The 25,043-nt window shown below is 37.7% G+C and overlaps 1 protein-coding gene across 3 annotated transcripts in view; it reads left to right on the top strand.

The window, feature by feature from the left end:
• The window catches only part of LOC135203173 (solute carrier family 22 member 20-like), a 62,718-nt gene extending 37,954 nt beyond the window's left edge, over positions 1 to 24,764 (top strand). The window contains exons 1-11 of one of the 3 annotated variants that reach the window (XM_064232872.1): positions 1,598 to 2,007; positions 6,286 to 6,478; positions 6,718 to 6,821; positions 7,206 to 7,360; positions 8,312 to 8,480; positions 9,685 to 9,823; positions 14,987 to 15,180; positions 18,517 to 18,677; positions 20,000 to 20,064; positions 21,295 to 21,414; positions 24,303 to 24,764. In XM_064232872.1, the coding sequence (XP_064088942.1) occupies positions 1,961 to 2,007; positions 6,286 to 6,478; positions 6,718 to 6,821; positions 7,206 to 7,360; positions 8,312 to 8,480; positions 9,685 to 9,823; positions 14,987 to 15,180; positions 18,517 to 18,677; positions 20,000 to 20,064; positions 21,295 to 21,414; positions 24,303 to 24,635 (1,680 nt within the window). In that variant the 5' untranslated portion in view covers positions 1,598 to 1,960 and the 3' untranslated portion in view covers positions 24,636 to 24,764. Of the gene's footprint in view, positions 1 to 1,597; positions 2,008 to 6,285; positions 6,479 to 6,717; positions 6,822 to 7,205; positions 7,361 to 8,311; positions 8,481 to 9,684; positions 9,824 to 14,986; positions 15,181 to 18,516; positions 18,678 to 19,999; positions 20,065 to 21,294; positions 21,415 to 24,302 lie in introns of those variants that run through there. The other 2 variants (XM_064232871.1, XM_064232870.1) reach the window with 2 other exon arrangements.
• The last annotated feature ends 279 nt before the right edge of the window (positions 24,765 to 25,043 follow it).

Raw genomic sequence — 25,043 nt, 5'->3', positions numbered from 1 at the left:
TCACCTAAGGGAAATGATCTATACAACAAAAACCCGTTTTGTCCGAGGGCACCTTGTGATACTGTCGGGAAATAATCAATTAATCTTAGACATTAAGATCATCAGTCAAAGTTAGCAAATCTTTACCTGAAACACAACTAAAAGGAAATGTTCTTGCAGAATAGACTGACAGTATGCGAATAGAAAAGAGATATTAACATAACAGCAAAAGAAATAAATTGAATTAAGTTAATATACGCAAGCATACTTGTAAAAGTAGATATATATTTTTCTAATGGATGAATGGTTGAGTGAGGTAGTCCGAAAGTTAACTGGGGCCAACTGACGCTTCTTTAGAGAACAGAATAAATGGACATTCGTGGCGAGTGAGGAAAAATCATCTAGAGAAGCGGATTGAGCGGTTCGGTGTCTGGGTTAGGGTTACGATTTTCGTGGTAGTACAGAGCATTATTCTGCGAGGATAAATTAGCATCATCAGGATAACTATACTGCTGATGGTGACCATTGAGTGATACTTAGAACATTTATTCATTGTAGTTATCTAAGCTTTCTTTACAATTGTATTTTGCATTTACATATCTTTATTATGATTCATTTAAATCTATTACATGATTTAACATCAAGAAACGATTAAACCAACGATCAGTAAGGTACAGCGCATTAAGATCTGATCAGTACATGGGTGGGTAACCACCAAAGAATGCCAAGCTAAGTTAAGCTTCATTAGGTCTCGTCAGTATTTAGCTGGATAACTACACATGAACCTCACAGGCCTCTGAACTAAACTTCTATAGCTATTACTGACCCCTGTAACAGAGCTGGTGTCTAAAGTAACTGGCCACACCGAGACCTGAGAAATCTATAGGGTTAGTAAGAGTACCTTTTGTTATGGGTCAAATTATCCAACTGCTTCATGTTCCAGTTTGGGAACCCAGTGATGGATGTAGTCTTCCAAAAGATTGCATCTTAAGGACAGTTTGCTTTGAAACTGGTAACCGAGACAACAGCCCACTGCTTATTGCTCTTATGTGCATTTCCTTAACAAAAAAATAAGACTACTATTGAAATGATGTTCGATAAAATGCAAAAGATGGATGCTGAGTCAGCATGACTTACTCTTAAGTATAAACTTGAACAAGGCTGATAGGTAGATTTATGGTTGGTAGATAACCTTGAGTAAAGGTTGCAAATAAAATATGTAGTATGTCATGTAGGTCCAATGAATAAATAATGATTGACCATACAATGAATAAGTGTAATGGTTTTGTTTATTGAACATGAAAAATTATCAGCGATGGGAGATTGATTTGTGAATGTATGTCAGTATACTGAGCTTCATGAATTGGCAGTATGTGGATGGGTGACGCAGAAGATAAAGAATTACGGTAATGAAGCATGACTGAGGTACGAAGACCCTATGGGTTTCAAAATACAGTAGAAGTAGTACAATACTTAGAATTAGAGGTAAAAGTAAATTCAGTAGATCAGTTGCTTAACAAAATTAGCTTAGAACTCATGCAAGGTATCTGGTGGTTTGTTTCAGATTGTCAGTACAGTACTTAGAGATGCTCTAGATCTAAAATTGGTCCTGGGAGAGTCACCATTTGAGCGTCAGTTGCAGTGAAATCCGCCAGGGTAGAGGGACCCTGCAGATTGAAAGTATCATGGCAGGAGATCATTTAGGACTGTCACATTTTTACAATGAACATACCATCTCAAGTAACTTTCAGAAAATAATGTTACCCTGCAAGTGGTTTGCCATTCTGATATCAGTACCATTCACTTCCTCCTCTGAGCATAATGAATGACTTGAAAGCATAGGCCTGAGTGAGTGACAGATAAATTATTTGAAAAACTGTGAACAATGCTCAATCCTAGCCATTAGGAGGAACGGAGAAGAATGTGTGGGTGTTACAAGCCCAGAACGTAGTTCAAGTCCCTGCCATCAAAGAAATGACACATGATAACGAAAGTTCTTCCCCACTTTTTTCAGGCCCCCCAAAAAAGGTTTGTCAAATTCATCTTAGGTGTCCATAATTAGACACAGTCTGTGTTTATACTGCATGAATGGTGACATGGGTAGGCCCTGAAGGTGTCAACTAAACTAGAATATTTCATAAATTTAGGGTTAGAACTCAGTAGTCTTATGTAGTCCATCAAATTTACCTTAGGTGTGACCTAGACTCTGTCTGTGTCTTACTGCATGAATGGTGACATTAAGAAATGTCCTGAAGATGTCAAATAAACTAGATTACTTTGTAAATCTAAGGTTAGAATTAAGTAGTCTTAGACTTATATGTTAGATGGCTGTATAGTATTAGGGCCTCCAGCTCTTAATAGATATAATTTTGAGCGTTCATGTGTTGTGACTGTACGTTTTGTGAGAATGTAATATCTTTTGTTTAGATTAAAAAGTTGCCTATAACAGGGTTGGCTCTTGAGGAGAAACAATGCAACCACCACTTCCACATTCAGACTTTAAATGCTGAATTGTGGGTGAACCCTTCTGCAGTGAGACTTCTACAACAGTAGTTGCTTCATACACCTCGCAGAAGGCTCATTAGCAGAACTTGAATAACCCTACATACACACACTGCACCATTCATCCCAGTCTTGTACACATTCTTGCACTAACTGGATAATACCATTTCCTTCCCTATAACTCTTTTCTACCACCTGGCCAAATCTTCCTAGATCATCTTCTACTTCCCCACACCTCTTGAATTGTATGCTTTTTTCCCACCTGTACTTGTGCAAACTTCCATGTGACCAAACCATCTCTAAGTACCCTGATCCATCTTGACACCTACTCTAGTTTCTTTTCTACTTCTATGCATCCAATTCTGTGTCCAATCATCTCAGCCCTATCAGTTTTTATGCTTCTTATATACTATAGTAAAACCAAAATGCCCAAGAACATGCAATACGTTTTAGGTGTTGCCACTTTTCCCAGAATTGGTTCATAAAATCTTGATCAAAGTTACGGTAGTGTGTAGATGTGGCATCCACGTTACCACATCACTATGCCATGCTACCTATTCTGTGACACGCTTCTTCCCTCATTCTGTCATCATCTGTTCTATTTACTCCAAAATACCTGAAGTTATATATATAATAGTTATATATATATCGTATATATGTGTGTGTATATATATATATATAATATATATATATATATATATATATGATCCTAAGTCCCTGCTTTTTTAAAACAAAACTACTATGCCTAGTAAAGTCCAGTCTAGTCAAGAGGCGTATGGGGATGCCTCACCTTTCCGAGAAAGCACTACTGTTTTGTTTATTTCCTGATGCTGACCTCAACTTCCACATAGACAGTAAAGCACAGATACTGTGCTGCTTATCTTGGCATACTTATCCATTCACAACATTCATTTGTACCTTTTCTAGAGTTTATACACCTGACTAACACATGAAACTTAAATATCAAAGTCCTGACTCCCTTTAAATTAGGCCTATGTCATCGTTATTTTTCACATTTTTTTTGTACGTCTACCTTCAGGAAAAACCCAAGAGAACTAAGCGGTAATTAATATAGTCCTCGACGTTAAAACTACCAGTAACTTGTTATTATCATTAACATTACTTGCAGTTTGATTGTTGATGGTGCATGACCTTGCGCATTGTAAGATAGTGATTCATGCTAAATCAAACTACATCAAATCGTCCCCGTATCCCTGGAAAGTACTGACAATTAGCAGTTAAACTAAACCTTCAAAATGACTTAGCCGACAGATGATTGGCTTAGGTAGAGCAGAAATATTTTGTGTAAGGTAACTAAAATTTTTTGCATGTTTGTTCTTTCCTGACATTGCTATATATATCCTAAATCAAAGACTGCGTAGAGATTATATGAAGGAAAAAAAATCAATATGAATTTTGGTTTGAAAAGGGGTGTAACAATATCGTTTTCGTTGATTGTCACTGTAAGTGAAGGGTCTTCCTTAGGAGAGCTATATTTGAGAGCTAAAGGGAAAGAAAAATTGGTGGATCTTTTGTTTACAACGACGAAGGGAATATCTCAAAGAGATTAAAGTTTCACCTTTGTCACAATCTGAATGCGCATCGGATCGGTTTATCTTGCCTCATTCAAGAGTATGGATAAAGCTACGGAACCACCCTCTGTTTACCTAATAATTCGTATGATTTAAAGAGACGGAGACACTTAATGAACCTCCCAACGAAGGACGACACGGATCCCCCTTTCTGACAATATATGGCAATTAGGTCCCATTAAAGCAGTGTCTAAAATGACCCAAACTTGACACTTGCCAATTTCTGGGAGGCCAAAGCATTGCCAATAAGTCTAATAGTTAAAATAATAAAAAAAAGTAAAATCGGTATTTAATCATTTGTGCACAATGCATTCTGTGCAGTACATTGTTTATACTGCATGTGAGTACAACACAGTTTGAATCTGACATTATATAACATGCAACGTAAGGGGATGTGCATTAAGATGTGGTTTAAGAGCAAAATACAGTGAAAAAAAAAAAAAAAAAACTCGTTGGGGGACAGCGCCGTCAATACACCAGATTCTGTGCACCGCGAGAGGAGGTCGCTTGCAGAGTGCGGAGTCCCTTGGGCCCCCAGCTACACCAACTTTTTAGCCTTTGACTTCACTCCTATTAACATCCTTTCTTCCCTCTTCCTGTTCAATCACTCCAACTCCCTCTTTTCACTGCCTAAAGAGCCGAATGAATGAAAGATCCCAGCGCTGGTCTTTACAGCCAAATTTTCATAAATCAAATCAACATACGTAAGAGAATGAACTTTCTACGGCTCTATGATCACTGTGGTACTGGAAGACTTGAGAAAGTTCTGGACACTGACCCGAGTATGCTAGTGTATTCAAACCGAGCTTAAGCATATAAATCCCACAAGCACAACTGTATATTTCCAAATGACAATGATTAGAATTAAGACTTTTCTTTTTCCTTCTCTCATTCTTCCTGATAGGTTTTCAAAAAGAAGTTTCAAGATACACAGAAAGGAACTGTCTCTCTCGACTTGTGTTAAATAGCAGCAGAGTCCAAATGCAATTCGCATTTACACATATTAAAGAAGGATATTCTGTCAAGGTATATTGGATCTATACCTTATTTTGAAGTAGAAAGAATATAAATGATCTGAAAACAGAACTGAATCGGGACGCAGCAAGATGTATACATCTCTTGAGTAAAAACGCGCTCTCATTTTTCTGTACCTATTCATAGCTTGAGCTCCTTTGGTTACGACCAAATCCAACTAGACCTATGCGCATTCCTCTTCGCATTTTTTGAGCTACCAGTAAATACTGACTTCCTGTATGTAACATAAGCATGCACCTTCATTAACCCTTAAGTTCTTAGTATGCCCAGGTCCCTCTTAGCTGAAGAGTAAGTGTGCATGCGGTTGTCCGAATCACCAGTCTGATATACAGTGCATGGCAAAAACTTGGTTTTAACCTTAAAACTGACTGACCTTTATCTTTGATCTATTTTATGTATAAATTTGACTCGAACCTGAACCCTCTGGTTTTGTGTCTTAAAATATCAGCTACATATGTGTGAAAGAAGAGTATTTAATTATTAGACTGATGTAAAATGGTAGGGTTAACTGTCTATAGTCAGGCTCTTTAGACATTTCTCAATCCCCTTATAGATTATAACTAAGGATTGAAAGGTAAAGTGCAAAAAATGCAATGCATGTCAGTTTTTATTTCAATGTTTGTGGGACAAAAATAGCCAACTATGGTCTTTTTTTTTCACCTGTCCATCCGCCTGTGGTGGTCGCGCATGGTAACACTGCGTCCCGGGCTTTAAATAGTTACGCTATGTGTAAGTTTTAGGTAAATAAAAGGATATCTGGGTGTACATTTGCAACTGAAAAGTGTTTTAATAATTTACTGTATGCGAATTTCACCGTTAATATTCGAAATAGGATATTTAAAGCCTGGGACGCAGTGTTACCATGCCCAAACACCACAGGCGGATGGACAGATGGAAAAAAACAGAGTATAGTTCAAATGATTCTGAAAGACACATTTCAAGAAAAAAAATGTGGAGTCTTGATCACTGCCGTGAACAAAATATTTACCTTAATGAAATGTGGTAAAAACTCTTATGAAATTCACTTGGCTGACTTGTTGATTTTATCTCCAGTTAAGGATTCGAAGCAGCGTCTGTTTTACTCATATTTCTGCCGTCAAAAATAGTTCTGATTTGATACTGTGATACTGAATACCTCTATTATCTGTTTGTAGTGACGGAAATTGTCTTAAATTAGCAGTAACATCAGCATGGAGGGAAGTTCAGCCTATTACAACAGTGAGTGCTTGTCTCCATCCAACATCTCGACAACAGAGCCACTTGAAATTAATGTAACACATTTGTATCCAGATCAGCATCTAACGAATATCCTTTCGTGTCCCATTGTGGAGTATGACAGATCGACCTTCACATCCACCATCATATCTCAGGTATGAGGATATATTGGGTAAGTAGAAGGCATTTGTGTTCATCTGAATATTCCCTCCAATTGTTGTCAAAGTGTAGTGTCAAGATGTTAGAGCCTTGAGCAGTAGTACCATTCCCTTTCAAATGAGGCTTCCCTGCGTGACTAACCTTGACGGACCTCACTTACAGAGTATGTTGTAGCTCTCATTGTTGGCAGAGATGGAGATCCATATTTTTCGGCTAGTCTAACCCCCTTTTGCAGTGGGACCTCGTGTGTGAGCGCGCTGCCTTGAGACCAATATTCCAGACCCTCTTCACTCTCGGGGGCATTCTTGGGAGTCTCGTCGGGGGATACGTAGGAGACAGGTAGAGACTAGAGATCCTCTCGAGTCACTTCTTTTGCACACTGACTGATCTCATCACCAATCAGAGAAGGACTTCCTTGTGGCTCAGTTTTCATTTTACTGTCTTTTCCTTCTAAATATTGTAACAATAATTAGCATTCAATGGCTATTTTACTTTCATTTCATCTTATAAATTTCTTAATCAATTGGTTCTTTGTCCTATTCAATAATACTGTTGCAATAATGCTAACACACCAGACTGATCTGGACACTTCAAGACTTAATTTTAAACTACTTTCCGATATCTTAACATAACAATGTACCCATTTATTTAGTGCCACAACAGTAGAAAAGTAGAAAAGCTACAGTTGTTACATAAATCCACAATATATTCTAAATCACACAGATGGGGCCGCAAGAGGGCTGTGCAGATTGGCTGTATAGTGAACATCCTTGTGGTCGCGGGGATGTTTTTCACACCTTTGTACGCTGTCGTCATGATCCTCCGCTTGGTTGCTGGATGTACAGTCATGGGCATGCTTGTGCCAGCCTGGAGTTTAGGTAAGGAAATAAAATTACAATAAATTCGCCATTGAAATCATTTGTGGGGACTCTACTTTGGGTTTGAAATCTGTAGTGTTTTAGATCAGTGGTAGGTCTGAAGTGCAACTCTACATCTACAGAAAACAGATGAGCAATAAAATCTAAGCCAAGAAAACAAAATTTCATAAATCCCTGTAGATTTTGTCTTGAGAATTGCCAACACAGATTGTCTCTCACAAACTTAATCACTTGAAGGCAAATTCTTTGCTAGTGGCTTCTTTATATCAATCAAATCTAAAAAATTGTTAAAGCTCAGCATTTGGACATGGAGGTCTTAGACTCACAAGCTGTGGATTTGATGGTCAAGCTATTCTGGTATCCTAATTTATTCATCAATAACTTTCCTATTTTTGCTTTATTCAATGTATTACTGAATGGTAGTGCCTCGTTGGACGACAAGTGGGTTACGTGCTTGCTCGCCTACCGATTTCATAGTCCGAGTTCTCTTCCCCACTCTGTTAAGGCACAATAAGAGGAATTTATTTCTGGTGACTAAAAATTCATTTCTTGATATAATGTGGTTCGGATCCCACAATAAGCTGTAGCTCCCATTGCTAAGTACTTAACCAAATTGGTTTCTAGCCACGTAATAATATCTAGTCCTTTGGGCCAGCCCTAGGAAGGCTGTTAATCAGCTCAGTGGTCTGGTTAAACTACGATGGACTTAACTTTTTTAATTACTGAATGGCGCCTACCAGAAAATCCGTTCCTTCAGTTCTATCCCTATATTTGACCAAACAGACCAATATTTTTTTATACCATGTTTTTCAAACTGGGGCCAGTCAAACCCATTTGGTACTTCACCCGTTAGCCTCCGCATGGCAAAAGGTCTGCCTGGAGTGTCTTGTTGATAAAAAATAAGGGTCCCATCCACCAGGAACTTATCCCGTTTCTCTTTCACTTCAACAGTACTGGAATCCACACCAGCCAAACTGCGTAGCCGAGTGGGGATGCTCCTAGGGCTACCCTTCTCAGCGAGTACGATGGGGATGGCTCTCCTGGGATACTTTATCAGGACGTGGAAATACCTCTTGCTGGCCTGCGCCTCGCCAGTCCTCATCTTACTTCCTTTGTCCTTGTGAGATCTGAAATTGCATTTCAACAAATTTCCATGTTTTTTTATCCACTTCGCTTTATCATTTTCAAACAATTTTTTAAATATTGCATGAGTCGCTGTAGCTTTTCCTCACTACCATGATTCTTTGTTTCAGAGCGTAGCAATTTATCTGAATTATAACAAAATGAGTTCACTATAAACCAATTATTCTTTATTTTGGCTTACTTGGGGAGTAAGTCTAAAAACCACTTTGTCGTTGCTGTCATTGTTGTTGCTGTGGGGGAAGGAAAGGTCTATGGAAGAGCCTAAAGAGGTTTGATTTACTTATATGAATGAAAATGTAAAAAATTAATTATGTGCATGTTAAACAGTACAATACAATTATTTCTAATAAAATATGGTGTATTTATTTTAATTTTCGTCAGTGAAACAAGAAACCTACTTGACAACAGATTTTAGCACGTCTTAATTTATGTTATATTAGGAATATAATTCTTACAACATACACGTGACGGGAAATTCTTGCACGTGTTCAGAGTAAGCTGGAGGTCGGATCACGCCTTGTTTCTTCTGTTTCGTTGTATCCATTTCCAATAATTTTCAAAATATTTCATGATCTGCTGTAGCTTTTCCTCAATGTCACTAGCCTTTGTTTCAGCATAAAAAGTTATCTATATAATAACAATTTTTCATTTTGAACTATCTATTCATTATTAATTCTTCTGTTTTGCTTCATACCCTTTTCCAAAAGTGAGTGTGTGTGTGTGTGTGTGTGTGTGAGGGTATGTATGTATGGATGTAAACGTGCATATATGTATATATGTCTTATTTTCAATTCCGCCAAAAGTAAGTCAGCAAGACAGGCTCCTTTTTCTGAAGACTTCCTCACGATCTCTATTTCTTTTTCTTATCCCTCCTCGAGTGCATTAAAATAGTCAAATAGAATAGAGAGGCTACTGCACCGACAAAAATCCTGACGACAACTGAGGTCTAGACAGGAAACATTGGTTGCAAACAGAAAAATTATTCGCAAACTTTGTTTGCAAACAACGCTTCCTAGTGTGGACAGGCCTTTAGTCACTGTATCTTTTACCCAATGCCATAATCTTTTGTTTCAGAGAATAATAACTTATCTGAATTGTATAGAAAAAATCTATTTATATTGAATCATTCGGTTTTGATAAACTCTTTCGAAGTGTTAATAGACTTCTGTCGATTTGCACAGCATCACAGACGAATCCCCTCGCTGGCTGCTGCAGAAGGGCCACGCGGACGAGGCCTCCTCCATACTGCAGAAGGCTCTGAGGGTCAACAAAGTGAGGTTGTCGACGCCTTTGAATATCACCATCGACAAATTGATACAAGTAAGTCGAGAGGCGGACTCGTGAATGCTTTCGATCTTTTCAGCGGCTTTTTCTCTGCCATTCATTGATTCTGCTTTTTCTCCAAAAGGATGGGTTCAGTTACACTGAAAATAGTTCAGAATAAGAAAGGAAACTGCTCTGAACTCGATTCATTGATTGGTTTGCGTCTATTATAAAACTTGCGTCGCAATACCTGGGTTATTGACGCCAACTGGACACGACTGACTGACCTATAAAAGACATTTCATAACATGACTGGTAATGACTGAATATCCTTCATTTGGAAATAAAAACAGAAATGAAAGGAAATAAGTTATATTCCCCATATGGTTGATTTTTTACGATTCCCAATATCATTACAAAAATTATGTCGTCATTTATATTATATTAATTTTTTACGATTACCAATATCATTCCAGAAAAGAATCTGTTGTCATTTATATTTTAATTAAAGCTATTCTTAATTAGAAATTGTAATTACTACTGAGAAGAGGCATGGGTGGCGTCAAGAATCAATACCTATACTCGGTTTTTTTTCCATCTGTCCTCCCGCCTGTGGTGTTTTTGTATGGTAACACTGCGTCCCGGGCTCTAGATAGTTACATTCAGCTTACATTCAACAATTATGATAATGTCCTATTTTTAATATTAACGGTGTAATTCGAATACAGTAAATTATTAAAACACTTTTCAATTGCAAATGTACACCCAGATATCCTTTTATTTACCTAAAACTTACTCATAGCGTAACTATTTAAAGCCTGGGACGCAGTGTTACCATACGAAAACACCACAGGCGGGAGGACAGATGGAAAAAAACAGTATAGTTATTATCAATGATTCAGAAAAAAAACGAAAAATTTTGGATCAGAGGTCAATGACTTTCGAAGTTTTTCCGAGTTAAATGAACTACCACATTTTCTGTTATCGTGAAACCCCTGACTTTCCAGCAAGATCATCATTCAAAGCATCGCCATTCAGCAGTTGAAAATGAAAACGCTTTAACATCTCGATGAGTCATTCTAATCTTTTTACAATCTTATGTTTTCCTGTGTGGCTAGTTATCGTTAGTCATTGCTGCACATTTTACTTCCTATCAATATGTTGATTGTTTGTTTGTTTGTATGGTGCTTTTACGTTGCATGGAACCAGTGGTTATTCAGCAACAGGACCAACGGCTTTACTTGACTTCCGAACCACGTCGAGAATAAATTTCTATCACCAGAAATACATAACTCTAACCCCTCAGTGGAATGACCGAGAATCGAACTCGCGGCCACCGAGGTGGCAGATCAAGACCATACCGATCACGCCACTGAGGCGGCTCAATATGTTGAATAAAGTCATTTTTATGCAAAGAAACATATTCACATCCCGGATGTAAAAAAAAAGGGGCAAGATGCTTCGATAACAAATTCATTTTGAAATTTAATGGCACTTCGAGCCTCTTATTCCGATAAATTAATGCTTTTTAAATGGAATGGAATGGAATATAGAACTTAGGCCAAAGGCCTACCGCTGAGAGCTACGAGGTTATTCAGCGCTGAAAGAGAAACTGCTTGTAGAAAGATTTGAACAAGTCTTGGGTTTGAAAAGTGTTAACAGAACAGGAGGAGGAAAACCTCAAAGCAGTTGCACTTTGAATCAATTGTTAGGAGAGGGTGGATAAGAGACGGAGGAAAACAAATATGAACAGAGGCACAGTAATGGGAATGAAAGGGGGTTGCAGCTAGGGGCCGAAGGGGCGCTGCAAAAACCCTCAAGGATGAACTGTAACTGGTTCACTTTCGGTAGATTCTTGGGTGAGCCCTATATGCCTACGAGACGTTTGTTTGGCGGCCGCTGATTGGCTGGGAGCTGCCTACCTCCCGGTACAAGGCAATCAGCGGCCGCCAAATAAACGTCTCGTAAACATAAGGCTCATCGAAGAATCTACCTTAAGTGAACCAGCTTTATATATATATATATATATATATATATATATATATATATATATATATATATATATATATATATATATATATATAGGATGTGAAACCCTCGAGCGACCACTGCACATACAATCACGAAAGTAGTAGCATGGTACTACATAGTTACCATACGTCGCCATCAGGCCAGGAATATTATATATCTGGATTTTTTTTCATCGCAATGACGTCACGTAGCCCCTTCCCTCATTCTTGAAGAATTAAATCCCATTTCATCAAATGAGGAGTTATTACCTCCTAAATACAATGACATGGGGAAGGGGGTGGGGGGTGGCGGGAGGTTGTCCTTTCGAAGCCTTTATGTAACGTTAAATTTCGAGTACTATAAAGAGAGCCAAGTCTCACTTGGATGATAAAGGGTTTCTTTGTGTTTTACCGTATATAAAATTGAATACATAAGTTATTCAGGATATTCGTATATATGAATCTGTTTCTTGGTCGTCATTGTTCTTTGCATCCTACAATACTTGTTTTTTTCTTTTACTCTCTGTTGTGTTCTCTTTTCACAAATGAAAGGTTTGCTAGTATACTCGGTGTACCTGTTGCCTCCTCCAGTAAAAATAGGCGCACATTACCAAGTAGTACTATATATATATATATATATATATATATATATATATATATATATATATATATATATATATATGACCGTTAAAATTGTTCTGTTACAACAAAATTCCATCTAGTAAAAGGTGGCCATAAAAACGCCAAAATATAGAGAGCAAGTACTATATTTTTATGGGCTCCTTTATTATTATTATTATTATTATTATTATTATTATTATTATTATTATTATTATTATTATTATTATTAGTATTAGTTATTAGTATTATTATATATGTATGTATGCATGTGTATACACACACACATAATATATATATATATATATATATATATATATATATATTATATAGATGTATATATATATATATATATATATATATATATATATATATATATATTTTATATATATATAGATATTTATATATATATATATAATATATATTACTATATATATTTATAAGACCGGCAAATGAAAGTAGAATTAGAGTCTATACAGTATCACTGTCTGAAGAACTCTCAACCATTCCTTCAATTGAGAAAAATTGAGTCTGGATCTCTTTAGTAAGAGACTCCCCGCTGTGAGCAGGAGGAGGAAGATTGCTGGGTCTGACAACGCAGAAAAAATGGGTTTAGACGAGAGAGAGAGAGAGAGAGAGAGAGAGAGAGAGAGAGAGAGAGAGAGAGGAGCCCAACGGTCACCGGCTAACCGCTTTGATTGTCAAGCCAATGATGTAAGAGTTCACACGAACCGAAGAATCCAACTTCAACCTGAAATAAGGAGTTCATTCCACAAGTCTTCGCCTTTGTTTATCTATAATTTCATAGTCTTTGGTAACGTACGCAAATATTACATTAGACAGCAGAAGACTCACTAGCCATAGATAGCGGTTAACGAATAAACTAGTGTCTTTAAAACTTTATGCAAAGATTTTTAGGGCAAACACCGAACCAAATTTGACTGTTAATCCACCATCTTTGCACGACCTCCTAAAGTGGATTAAAAATGGAAAATGCCACCTACATCAAGAAGCTCCTGAAATACTGTCAAGGTCAACACATTCCATTCGCAGTTCAGTCACTGATCTGGCATTTACAAATGTCATCGCTGTAGCAGCGGTTATCGATTGATTTCGAGACCCAGTTGAATTCTCAGTCCTCACTGAGGATGATCGGCCCATGGCCTTGTTGTTGATAGGCTCAAGACCCTTGTTACGGTCTCGGGTAACCAATAATGGTCACCCATCCAAGCACTGCCCAAACCCTATAGTGTGGCGAAAGTATCATTGCATGATAGTACTAATGGTCACTTACCCAATATAGTCGAACAAGGATTTTTTAATCTCACTGATCAACAAGTAAAAAATGCGCTGAAGTTTCTTCACCGCAATCGAGTTTTCTGTACAGTGTATAACACTTATGAAAATCTCAGCAACAGCCCATGAAACCCTCAGCTGGCTTTGCTGGCCTGTGTTGTTGCTGTGCCAGCCACACGATCATGGCTAACGTTAACCTTCCAGAAAAAAAAAAAAACTACTGAGGCTAGAGGGCTGCAATTTGGAATGTTTGATGACTGGAGGGTGGATAATCAACATACCAATTTGCAGCCCTCTAGCTTCAGTAGTTTTTAAGATATGAGCGAGGACAAAAAAGATGCTGATGGACAGACATAGCATCTCACTAGTTTTCTTTTACAGAAAACTAAAAACCTACGGTATTCTTTAAGTGTCGCAGCTTGTGGCCTTTTTTCTGAGACGTCAGGGAAACTGTAGTCAATAAATCAATTACTAGAGGTCACTCACCTATGTTTATGAGGTTTCGTGAGATGTTCGGGGATGGTTGATTTGTTGAGATGAAGCTGGCCTTGTGCCAGCACAAGCTCTTGCCAAAAGGCAGCCTATAAGTGTAATAAGGTTACAAGGGGTTACAGAAGAGGTGTGTAGTATATTAATTTGGTTTACACAAAATTTTCGCCCTTTCATTTCAAGTCCCCAGATGTTAAGCTCAAAAGTTTATCCCCATTCGTATGTGTTCACGTTCTCAGTCACTTCCTTTCAGCCCAAAAATCATGGGATAGGCCTTCCTCAATTCCTCAGATGGTTGGCTCAAAAGTTTATCCCCCTTTCGCATTCGTTTATTTCTTCATCACTTCCTCCGACCCCTAATTCATGAGATAGGCCTATTCAATTACTCTGACATCTGGTTCAAAAGCTTATCCCCTCTGTTATCTGTTTACACTCTCAATCACTCCTTTAGCACACAATTCATGAGATAGGCCTATTCATATTTGATGACGTTCTTAAACAACTTCCTTCAGCCAATAATTTATGAGATAGGCCTATTTAGTTTTGCTAACGTTCTTAACAGCTTCCTTCGGTCAATAATGCATGATATAGGGCTACTCATATTTGCTTCGTTCTTAACCACTCCCTTCAGCAAATAATGCATGAGATAGGCCTAATCATTTTTGCTGACGTTCTTAAACAACTTCCTTCAGCCTATAATTCATGAGATAGGCCTAATCACATTTGCTGTCGTTCTTAACAACTTCCTTCAGTCAATAATTTATGAGATATGCCTACTCATTCCATTCCCCGTTTCTATCTCCCACAGACGATTGACAACGAGGCAGAGAGCGCCGAGGAGAGGGTCTCTCTCATCACGCCCATCCAGGAGGCCCTGAGACAGGTGTGCTCCTACCTGCGCTCCCCCGCCATGCGCATCATAATCCTGGTGACTCCCGTCATCTGGTTCCTGCAGAGCTGCCTCTACCTGGGAGTGGTCATCAATGCCAACAACTTCACCAGGTAAACGTGCAGGGCAGGATAGTGATGATTTTAATAACTCCCAAGACTTCTTAAGTGGTTATCTAGACTCTACAGAGCATCGGCAGAATTGATTACAAAGTCGTATGCATGTCTTTGCCAGGAAACATTTCAAGACATACACACACACACATGATATATATATATATATATATATATATATATATATATATATATATATATATATGAATATAACTAGATCACGAAATATATGAAACGTAATGCTATGTGTATATATATAAGACAGTAATGCTACGGAGGAAAATTAAAAACGAGAACTGCCGAGATCTTTATATATATATATATATATATATATATATATATATATATATATATATAATATATATATATATATATATATATGTATATATATATATATATATATATATATATATATATATATATATATATATACTGTATGCGTGCACGTGTTAATGACTATTCAAAGAAAATAATTGCAAATGCAATGAGTAATGAACGTCGGCCCTACTTTTCGACGACCAAGGCATCGCTGCCATTATGCGAAGATCAGTTCGCAAATCGAGCACGGTAGAAATCGTGATCGCAGCGCCACGCAACAAGACGGCTGTCATTGCAACAGTGGTGTCACGCGCGTTCTGGTTAACTCAATTAATAGCAATGTGCAACGGGAATTAGCCCAGATCACGCGAGGCGGGACAGTTTTAAAGTTTCTGAGATGAGCGCATGAATGTAATTGCATATTTATTAATGTAGTGAGCAATGTCTAGCTGGTCAGTAAATAGTCCACGGAATGACAGAGCCTGCTTTGGAATCCATGGGGTAGCCAGACTTTTGGACTCGGATTTACTCTTTTACGATCTACCACACTACATTACCACATAATATTACATGGGGAATAAATTTCAAATAGCGCCATAGCACGATAAAACATGAGTACAATTGCCTCACTTTATATATACATATATACTATATATATATATATATATATATATATATAATATATATATATATATTTATATATATAGATATATATATATATATATATATATATATATATGCTTGTGTTTTTGTTTGTTTGTAAAGGTTTGTGGGGGGACGGCGATCGACTGTTTGGCCACCTCTGGAATAGACTATAAAATTTTAGGCTAAAGCCAAGCGCTTAGACCTATAAGGAAACTGAAGGTAAAAAAGTAAGATGGAAGAAAACATACAGCGGAGGTACAGTAAAAGGAACGAAAGGGGTTGCAGCTAGGGGCCCGGGGCACGCTGCAAAGAACCTTAATTTTAAGTAAATGCCTGTAGTGCACCGCGCTGACGGTAGAAGAGTAGAGCCTGCTTCGCTTTCAGGGTACGTTCTTTTCAAGAAAAGTCGTAATGAGGAACTGGTTCCTGGATGCACGTCCTTTACAGTTAATTAATGAGAGAGAGAGAGAGAGAGAGAGAGAGAGATAATCCTTCTCTTTTCATAAGATTAGTGAATAGGTACAGATAATGGTTCTATAGTTCTACGTAAACAAATGCCTTAAGTTCTCTATATACAGATTCAAGAGAAGACTCGTTCCATGTGACCATTGTTCGTCTTTGACGCACGGAGATTCTCTTATTCCATTCAGAGACTGGGTTTTCTTTCGAGTTCTTTTTGTTGCTGAGAGAGAGAGAGAGAAGAGAGAGAGGAGAGAGAGAGAGAGAGGAGAGAGAGAGACGAGAGAGAGAGAGAGAGTTTATACGATGGCCACTAATGGGTTTTGGGTTTCAAATTAGGTAGAAAGGGACGCTGCTATTGCACAAATAAACTGTTTACATGACCCTCAAAAGCAAACATGCAATTTCATTATGAAAGTCACTAGACCAAAATGGAGCATTTATGTGATTTCTCCATCCTAATTTATACGTTGAATGCGACAAAAATCACGCAATCTCAGACCGTAGCAGGATCAATTGAAAACCAAAAATCGGTTCTCATTGTACCAATACCAAGAAAACTGTCAAGCAACACTGAATTTCACAATAAATGACGGATATGAATTCAGCGTTAGGAACAATACTGAAGTTGTACGTCAAAATAACTTATAACGAGTTACAATGCACTCCATATTTCGTTTTATAGATACGAGATGGGTTTCAAATAGCTCGTTTGTTTTGAGTCTAAATTGGCGCCAAAAACCTCATCGTCAAAATAACGAACGCCAAAACTGTCTACCGCCAAAACGGTGGTACCAAAATTCGATCTTGTTACTTGTTGACGGCTTATCCAGGCCCCACAACACTTCCATAGCTCTCGCTGGACCCTCATTATCAAATTAACAGTTTAGTCATGACCGCTTATTGCAGTAGAGCTTATTGTTAACGAGACGATGCAACACAGGCAGATCATTAAACGCTTCGACAACTTCACTGGCTAGATATCCATCCACAGATTAAAATCACCACAGATAAGAACACTCGCTGCAGATGTATATCAAGCAGTAGGCCAAACTCATCATCTTCCCTCGGGACGTGAAGGAAACTATGCGTAGATGTGGCCATTTCAGCAATTTTGGAAGTTTCAAAGCCCTTCAGGCATGTCTCAGCAATGGCAAAAATCGCCATTGAATTTTCAGGTCATTAGGTCTCCAATCTGTGCCAAAAATCGCGCGCCAACTAAGACTGTTCCCAGACACAAGTACCTATACATGAAGATATGTATTGCAGAATACAAGAAATGTAGAACGTTGGAGATGAACTTAGATTACATAACAATCTGAGTTCATAATGAACAACAAGAATGATGGAAATCATTTTAATGTGAACAGATCCTTTGTCCATTTCACAAACTAATATTAATCCTTCGACAAAGAAGACGCATTTTGCTAGTAGCCTTCAAGTCAAAGCGTTAATATAAAATCTAATCGGGTATTGTGCTAGTAGCTTTAAAGTCAAAGAGTTATATTAATATGAAACCTAATCAGGTATTGTGATAGTAGCCTTCAATTCACAGTTATATGAATGTGAAATCTAATCAGGTATTGTGCTAGTAGTCTTCAATTCACAAAGTTATATTAATATGTTATCCAATCAGGTATTGTGCTAGTAGCCTTCAATTCACAGTTATATTAATATAAAATCTAATCAGGTATTGTGCTAGTAGCCTTCAATTCACAGAGTTATATCAATATGAAATCCAATCAGGTATTGTGCTAGTAGCCTTCAATTCACAGAGTTATATCAATATGAAATCCAATCAGGTATTGTGCTAGTAGCCTTCAAGTCATAAATTTCTCGATATAAAATTTCCATCATCCACTTCCAACCTCCATCCTGTCAACAGGAAACTGATCTTTTTCCTTCTCCCGACAGCACAGACCCTTTCCTGTACCTGGCGCTGTCTGGCGTAATGGAAGGATCAGCCATATTGATCATCACGCCTCTCACGACGAAAATAGGAAGGAGGATCATGGTGTGGGCGGGGCTGGCCCTGGGCGGCCTGCTCCTCCTCCTGGAATTACTTGTTCCCTACAGTAAGTTGTATAAGTGTGTTAAGTATTAAGCAGTTTCTCAGAGCTGGAGGTGGCTCCATATACAACCCATCGGTCACGGCCACAATTTTAAGTGATCTGTGGGCGAATCCCTTGTGCAGAAAACTTACAGGACAGCAATCACTTCATGCACCAATTTTAGGTAGACTTGTGGTTGAATCCCGTGTGCAGATAACTTACAAGAAGGCAGTCACTTCATATATCCACACAGAAGGCTCATTAACGTTTTATCTTACGTTTCTTCGATATATCAAGGACTTTTCTTTCGAATTCCTCTGATAGTCTCCATCTAACCAGAGTTTTCCAGGTTAGCCTCTCTTCCTTCATCCGAATATTTCCAGGTCATATACTTTTTTTTCCTCTTGACTTATCATGACTTATCAAAGATTTTTCACCTCCGCCAACCATGTCACCATGGCTACAAAATTCCACTTTTCTCTACCCAGCAATTTTTAATTTAAAAAAAATTCCTCTTAGCAGTTTCAATGTTTTTGTATGTCATAAAAATTCAGCTTTCACTGTAATATGTTAAATCCTGTTCCTAAATAAGTATGTATTTCTCCCATGTGCCTCCCTTTTCATTGTGTTTTATATATGTCACTTGCATTTTTCACTAAGCATTATATTGTTTTAAGTTTAACATTATTTTAGTCTTCATATGCGTCAATTCCCATTGCTGAATTACATGGTCTCAATACTTTAAGTATTTGAATGGCTTTACGCCGTTTTCAGGACCATATAACTGAATTTGGAATTTTCTAAAACTACACAAAATGAACTTCAGGGAAAATAAAAACATACACTGCTCGTCTTTTTGTGCGCTATTCTAAGTTTCTCAAATAATCAATGACAGATTTGGGTGCACAAAATCCTACAAAAACTTTTGCTAAATATATAGTTCACAAAATCCTACGAAAACTTCTGCTAAATATATAGAGTTCACAAAATTCTACAAAAGCTTTTGCTAAATATATAGTTCACAAAATCCTACAAGAACTTTTGCTACATACAGAGAGTTCACAAAATCCTACGAGAACTTTTGCTAAATATATAGTTTACAAAATCCTACAAAAGCTTTTGCTAAATATATAGTTAACAAAAGCCTACAAGAACTTTTGCTAAATGTAGTTCACAAAATCTTACATGAACTTTTGCTAGCTAAATATATATAGAGTTCACAAAATCCTACTAGAACTTTTGCTAAATATATTGAGTTCACAAATTCCTACAAGAACGTTTGTTAATTACATAAAGTTATGGGAAAAAGTATTGCTTCTCTTACTGACAGCTTCTCTCCTCCACAGAATATTACTGGGCCAAATGGGTACTGGTGATGGTAGGATTCCTGCTGGTTGCCGGGTCATATCAGGTTTGTGGTTCAGCTTTGTCAATTTCTACCGTGCAAAAAAAGGACACTTTAACATTTGCAACTCTCGCTGTGATGATTATGAGTCTATGTACGTGTATGTGGGAGAATATGAAGCACTCATTGTCTCGCGAAGAGCCAAAAAGTACGTTCATACGAAACAAGTGCTACGCAATGACCATCTACCAACTCCTCAGAGCATGATACCTCAAGATGTCACAATTTCACAATTGAAAAGTTGAAGGGCTTTCTTGGTTAGGTGGATTAAACTGTAATTTACTAACGCCAATCACCGTTAGACAATCTAATCTTCACTTTACACAGAGAATAAAAAAAAATAGTTGCTAGCAGTACCATTTGTAAAGCGTCTTGAAGACTGGATGTTCGGTTACCAGTAAGAGTTGTTCGATTGCTCAGTAGTGGCATGACGTTCAAAATGCGCACTGAGCAGTGCACATTAAATTCACTGTCTTTTTTTTTTATCTTAATTATTGAGAGAGATTCTCGCTCCAACATGACTTTGTCAGTTAACTTGAGGGAATCATTTCTGTGGGGTGCCTTAGCATTTGAACACTGATCCCAGAGTCGAAAGCGAGTTAAGGATAACGTGAAAATATCTTATGATCATAAAAGAGGTTCACGGGAAGGAAATGTAATGAGAGGTGGCGGGGGAAGAATATCAAGACTCCAAATCGCGAAGTCTCTTGGCATTATGGGGAAACCATCGCAGAAAACGAAAGGCTATGCGTGTAAGAACAGGAATCTCTAAAATCCAATCTTTTTGGCGCGAGTTTTGCCTGTGGTTTAAGAATATTCCAACAAATACCTCATATTTTAACAGGTACCTCTTCCGGTTCACAATCGGAGTAAGCGTTCTCTCATTTATGGTATTTAAAGCAAGGAGCAATATATATATATATATATACTCTATATATATATATATATATATATATATATATATATATATAGTTTAATCCTCCATTCCTGGTTCCTAAGCGACCACTCCACAAACACAGTTGCGGGCACACGACACTATTCGCGTGAGGTGCAGAGCTTTATAACTTGATACCGGTTTACTTTTAGTAGAAATGGTTGTCATAGGCTCCTCTCCTCATAGTTTTATAGTTGGAAAGTTAATGGCATGAAAAATCACTTATCCTTTGAATGTCGGGTGCTGATTATACGGAAAACCAGTCCTCACAATTATAAGTAACTTTGCCGATTCCTTTTCAGGTTAATTACATGTACGCCCCTGAACTCTTTCCGACGGAGGCCCGGGCGCGAGGTTTCGCCTTCGTTACAGTCATGGGAAGCATTGGGTTTTCCTGCGCGCCCCTCATCACCGACGTTTTAGTAAGTAGGAGTTCCTCATTGGACGAGTGGTTTTAGCGCTCGGCTACCAATCCGGTGGTCCGAAGTTCGATTCTCGGCTCGGCCAACGCGGAATCAGAGGAATGTATTTCTGGTGCCAGAAATTCATTTCTCGATATAATGCGGTTCGGATCCCACAATAAGTTGTAGGTCCCGTTGCTAGGTGACCAAATCAGCTCAGTGGTCTGGTAAAACTAAGATATACTTATTTAGTAAGTAGGAATCCCACTCGTCTGTCAATGTTGCCATCAAAGTGCAGGATGATTCACATTGCATCATGATAATCACAATCACGGAAATGTATACATAAAGATGATTAAGGACTCCATAGGGAATTACAATGTTCTCAAGCGATGGCTATAATGTGGTTCGGATCCCACAATGAGCTGTAGGTCCCGTTGCTAGGTGACCAGTTGGTTCCTAGACACGTAAATTTATCTAATCCTTCGGGCCAGCCCTAGGAGGGCTGTTCATCAGCTCAGTGGTCTGGTTAAACTAAGATATACTTAAGAGATGGCAGTGCTAGGTTAAAATTCGCAAACGACATAAATTATAAAACTCTGAAGTCTGCTATAGTGATGACACTTTTAATTAATACTAAGTATATCTTAGTTTAACCAGACCACTGAGCTGAATAACAGCTCTCCTGGGGCTGGCCCGAAGGATTGGATAGTTCTGTACGTGGCTAGGAACCAAGTGGTTACTTAGCAACGGGACCTACAGCTTATTGTGGGATCCGAACCACATCGAGAAATGAATTTCTATCACTAAAATAAATCCTCCTAAAGTGAAACACTGTGAATACACAATTAAAAATTGCGTTTAATGACGAATTCCTCTCGTTCACTCGAATGTAATTTCGCAAGTTCGAAGAGTCACCAATACAACTGGTTAATTATTTCATACGGTTTTAGAATACCCAAACCATTCTCCTCACACATCATAAGTTCACTGGCTGGAAGATCTCATTTATTTATTCAATACATCCACTAATATCTATTTTCTTTGTGGTGAACATTAAGTGTTTGCACATTATCTTATCATTCTTTTAAGTGGACGAATATAAATCGACAAACGGTGGGTGGAATTAGTTACATGTCACATTGTGTGTGTGTATATATATATATATATATATATATAGATATATCTATTATATAATATAATTATATATCTATATATATATATATATATATATAATATATATATAATATATAGATATATAAAATGTTCACAGTACGACTGTGAAACCAGGGATTTCACAAAATCCCTAAAATTTTTAGGAAATTCGTGAAATCACCAATTCACTTAGGGGCATTGGATCTCCGAGGGGTTAAGTACTACTAAACACGGCGAAACAGTGATTCATCTAGTACACACTGCTTCTACGTGCTTAGTAACTAGCCCCTCGGGGATAAAATGTCCCTAAGTGAATTGGCGATTTCACGAATTCCCTGAAAATTTTAGGGATCTCGTGAAATCCCTGGTTTCACAATTTTACTATAGCATATATAACCAGTACCCACTTATGACGTACGCAGATATGCTTACAACATTAACCTGACTCGGGGATACAAAACAAGTGTAGTACGTCATACAAATCCAGCCACTCATTGCCAACATTAGGAGTGTATTTTCAATCCAAAATCTATATATTAAGCCCGCCACTAACGTTCAGTTATGCCTGCGCAGTTATAACTGCACAGTTGGGCGTTGCAGTTATAACTGCGCAGGCATAACTGAACGTTAATGGCGGGCCTTACCAGGCTACTGATTCTTGAGAGATGATGAAAGCGGAAGAATTTGTTTGAGGATTCCAACTTGCAATTATGATATCAAGTCCAAGATAGTTTTATGCAGATATTTGCCAATTTGCAATTATGATATAAAGTCCAAGATAGTTTTATGCAGATATTTGTCAGACAGTCTTATTAAAGAGCAATAAACCATACTCTTTTTTTCCATCTGTGGTGTTTTTGTATGGTAACACTGCGTCCCGGGCTTTAGATAGTTACATTCAACGATTATAATAATATCCTGTTCCGAATATTAACGTGTAATTCGCATACAGTAAATTATTAAAACACTTTTCAGTTGCAAATGTACACCCAGATATCCTTTTATTTACCTAAAACTTACACATAGCGTAACTATCTAAAGCCCGGGACGCAGTGTTACCATACAAAAACACCACAGGCGGATGGACAGTACAGATAAATATATATTATATATATATATATATATATATATATATATGAAAATATATATGTATATATCATTATATATATATAATTATCTATATATATAGATATAATATAGTTACTGGAATCCGAATCCAGTGAAAGGCAAAAGGTGGAATTCAAAGTAACATAGTGACGAACCACATTATTACATTAATAAAACCAGCTAACATGAAAAATCTGAAAGGCCACTAGCTTACAATAAGCTTCCAAAGAACAGAAAATAATGAATAAAGCAAATGGACAGAATGTAACAGACAAACAGCAAACAATAAATAAATTAATTCAGCAAATATGTTTGCTGGTAGATCCTGGAGTTATGTAAAGCGAGCAGCACAAAATAATCCTCTTAGGGAGAGCGGCAATAGAGAACCCACTGGCTAGCATCTACGTATGTCTATTTACCAAGCTACAACACTCCACTTTTTTTTTCTTTTTCTTTTTTTTGGACTGTCGCATTGATTTATATTTTAGAACTCCAATTTTCAATCTTCTCTTGGCATATCCCCTCAATACGGTTAAGTGCGCCAAAATTTTCAGAGCTGGATTCAGTATAACTGTTATTTGTGCATTTTGTTAAGTTCAACTTTACCTTACTTTCTAAATAAATTTGCGTCTGTTCTTCATTCACAGTCGCAGCACAGTTCTTGGGCCGTTGGAGTAACGTTCGGATCGTCGGGTATACTCGGAGGACTCTTAGTCCCACTCTTACCAGAGACGCGAAACACCCCTTTGCCAGAGACACTCCAGGATGTCGAGGACAGAAGAAACGCCACCATATCAAAAGCCAAGAGGAAGAAGAAAGAACGCAAGAAGAACGGACGAGACTCGATGAGAAGCGAACAATACTACATAGACGACGAAGAGCTGGGGACCGAATTAAGCGAAACTTCCACCATCAGGGAAAACTCGACCGTCATTTCGAACAGTGACGTTCCCGCCATAAGTGCTGGCGTGAGATCATAGCTCAATTCACATCGTAATGTCACATTCAGGTTCCTTATCACATTTACTGCTTATATTTATGCAAGTTGTTGGGCTAATCAACATTATTTTTCCTTGTACTAAGCTTTCCTTATAAAATTATAGTCTATTCTTTGTTATTCTTTAGCCTGATGTAGTCATATGACAGTCATTGGCTGTTTTATGTTGATGAATACGGCACCTATGCCTAGCAGTGTCCAACTGCCGCAAACATGATGAGGGTCCTTATTTCTTTAGATTATTTCTTTTTGTCAGTCAAGACTAAGTTCAAACGTGTATTTCATGGATTTACATGCTTTATACTTTTTCTAGCTTATTGTCACTACATTCTTTAAAACTTTTGCAAAACTGGTTCAGATTTAAACAAAAACGACAGCAAACAATACAGTT

This window comes from Macrobrachium nipponense, chromosome 33 (assembly GCF_015104395.2).
Source record: "Macrobrachium nipponense isolate FS-2020 chromosome 33, ASM1510439v2, whole genome shotgun sequence".
Lineage (NCBI taxonomy): Eukaryota > Metazoa > Arthropoda > Malacostraca > Decapoda > Palaemonidae > Macrobrachium > Macrobrachium nipponense.
The sequence above is the reverse complement of the archived record's forward strand: the minus strand, read 5'-3'. Positions and strand labels throughout refer to the sequence as shown.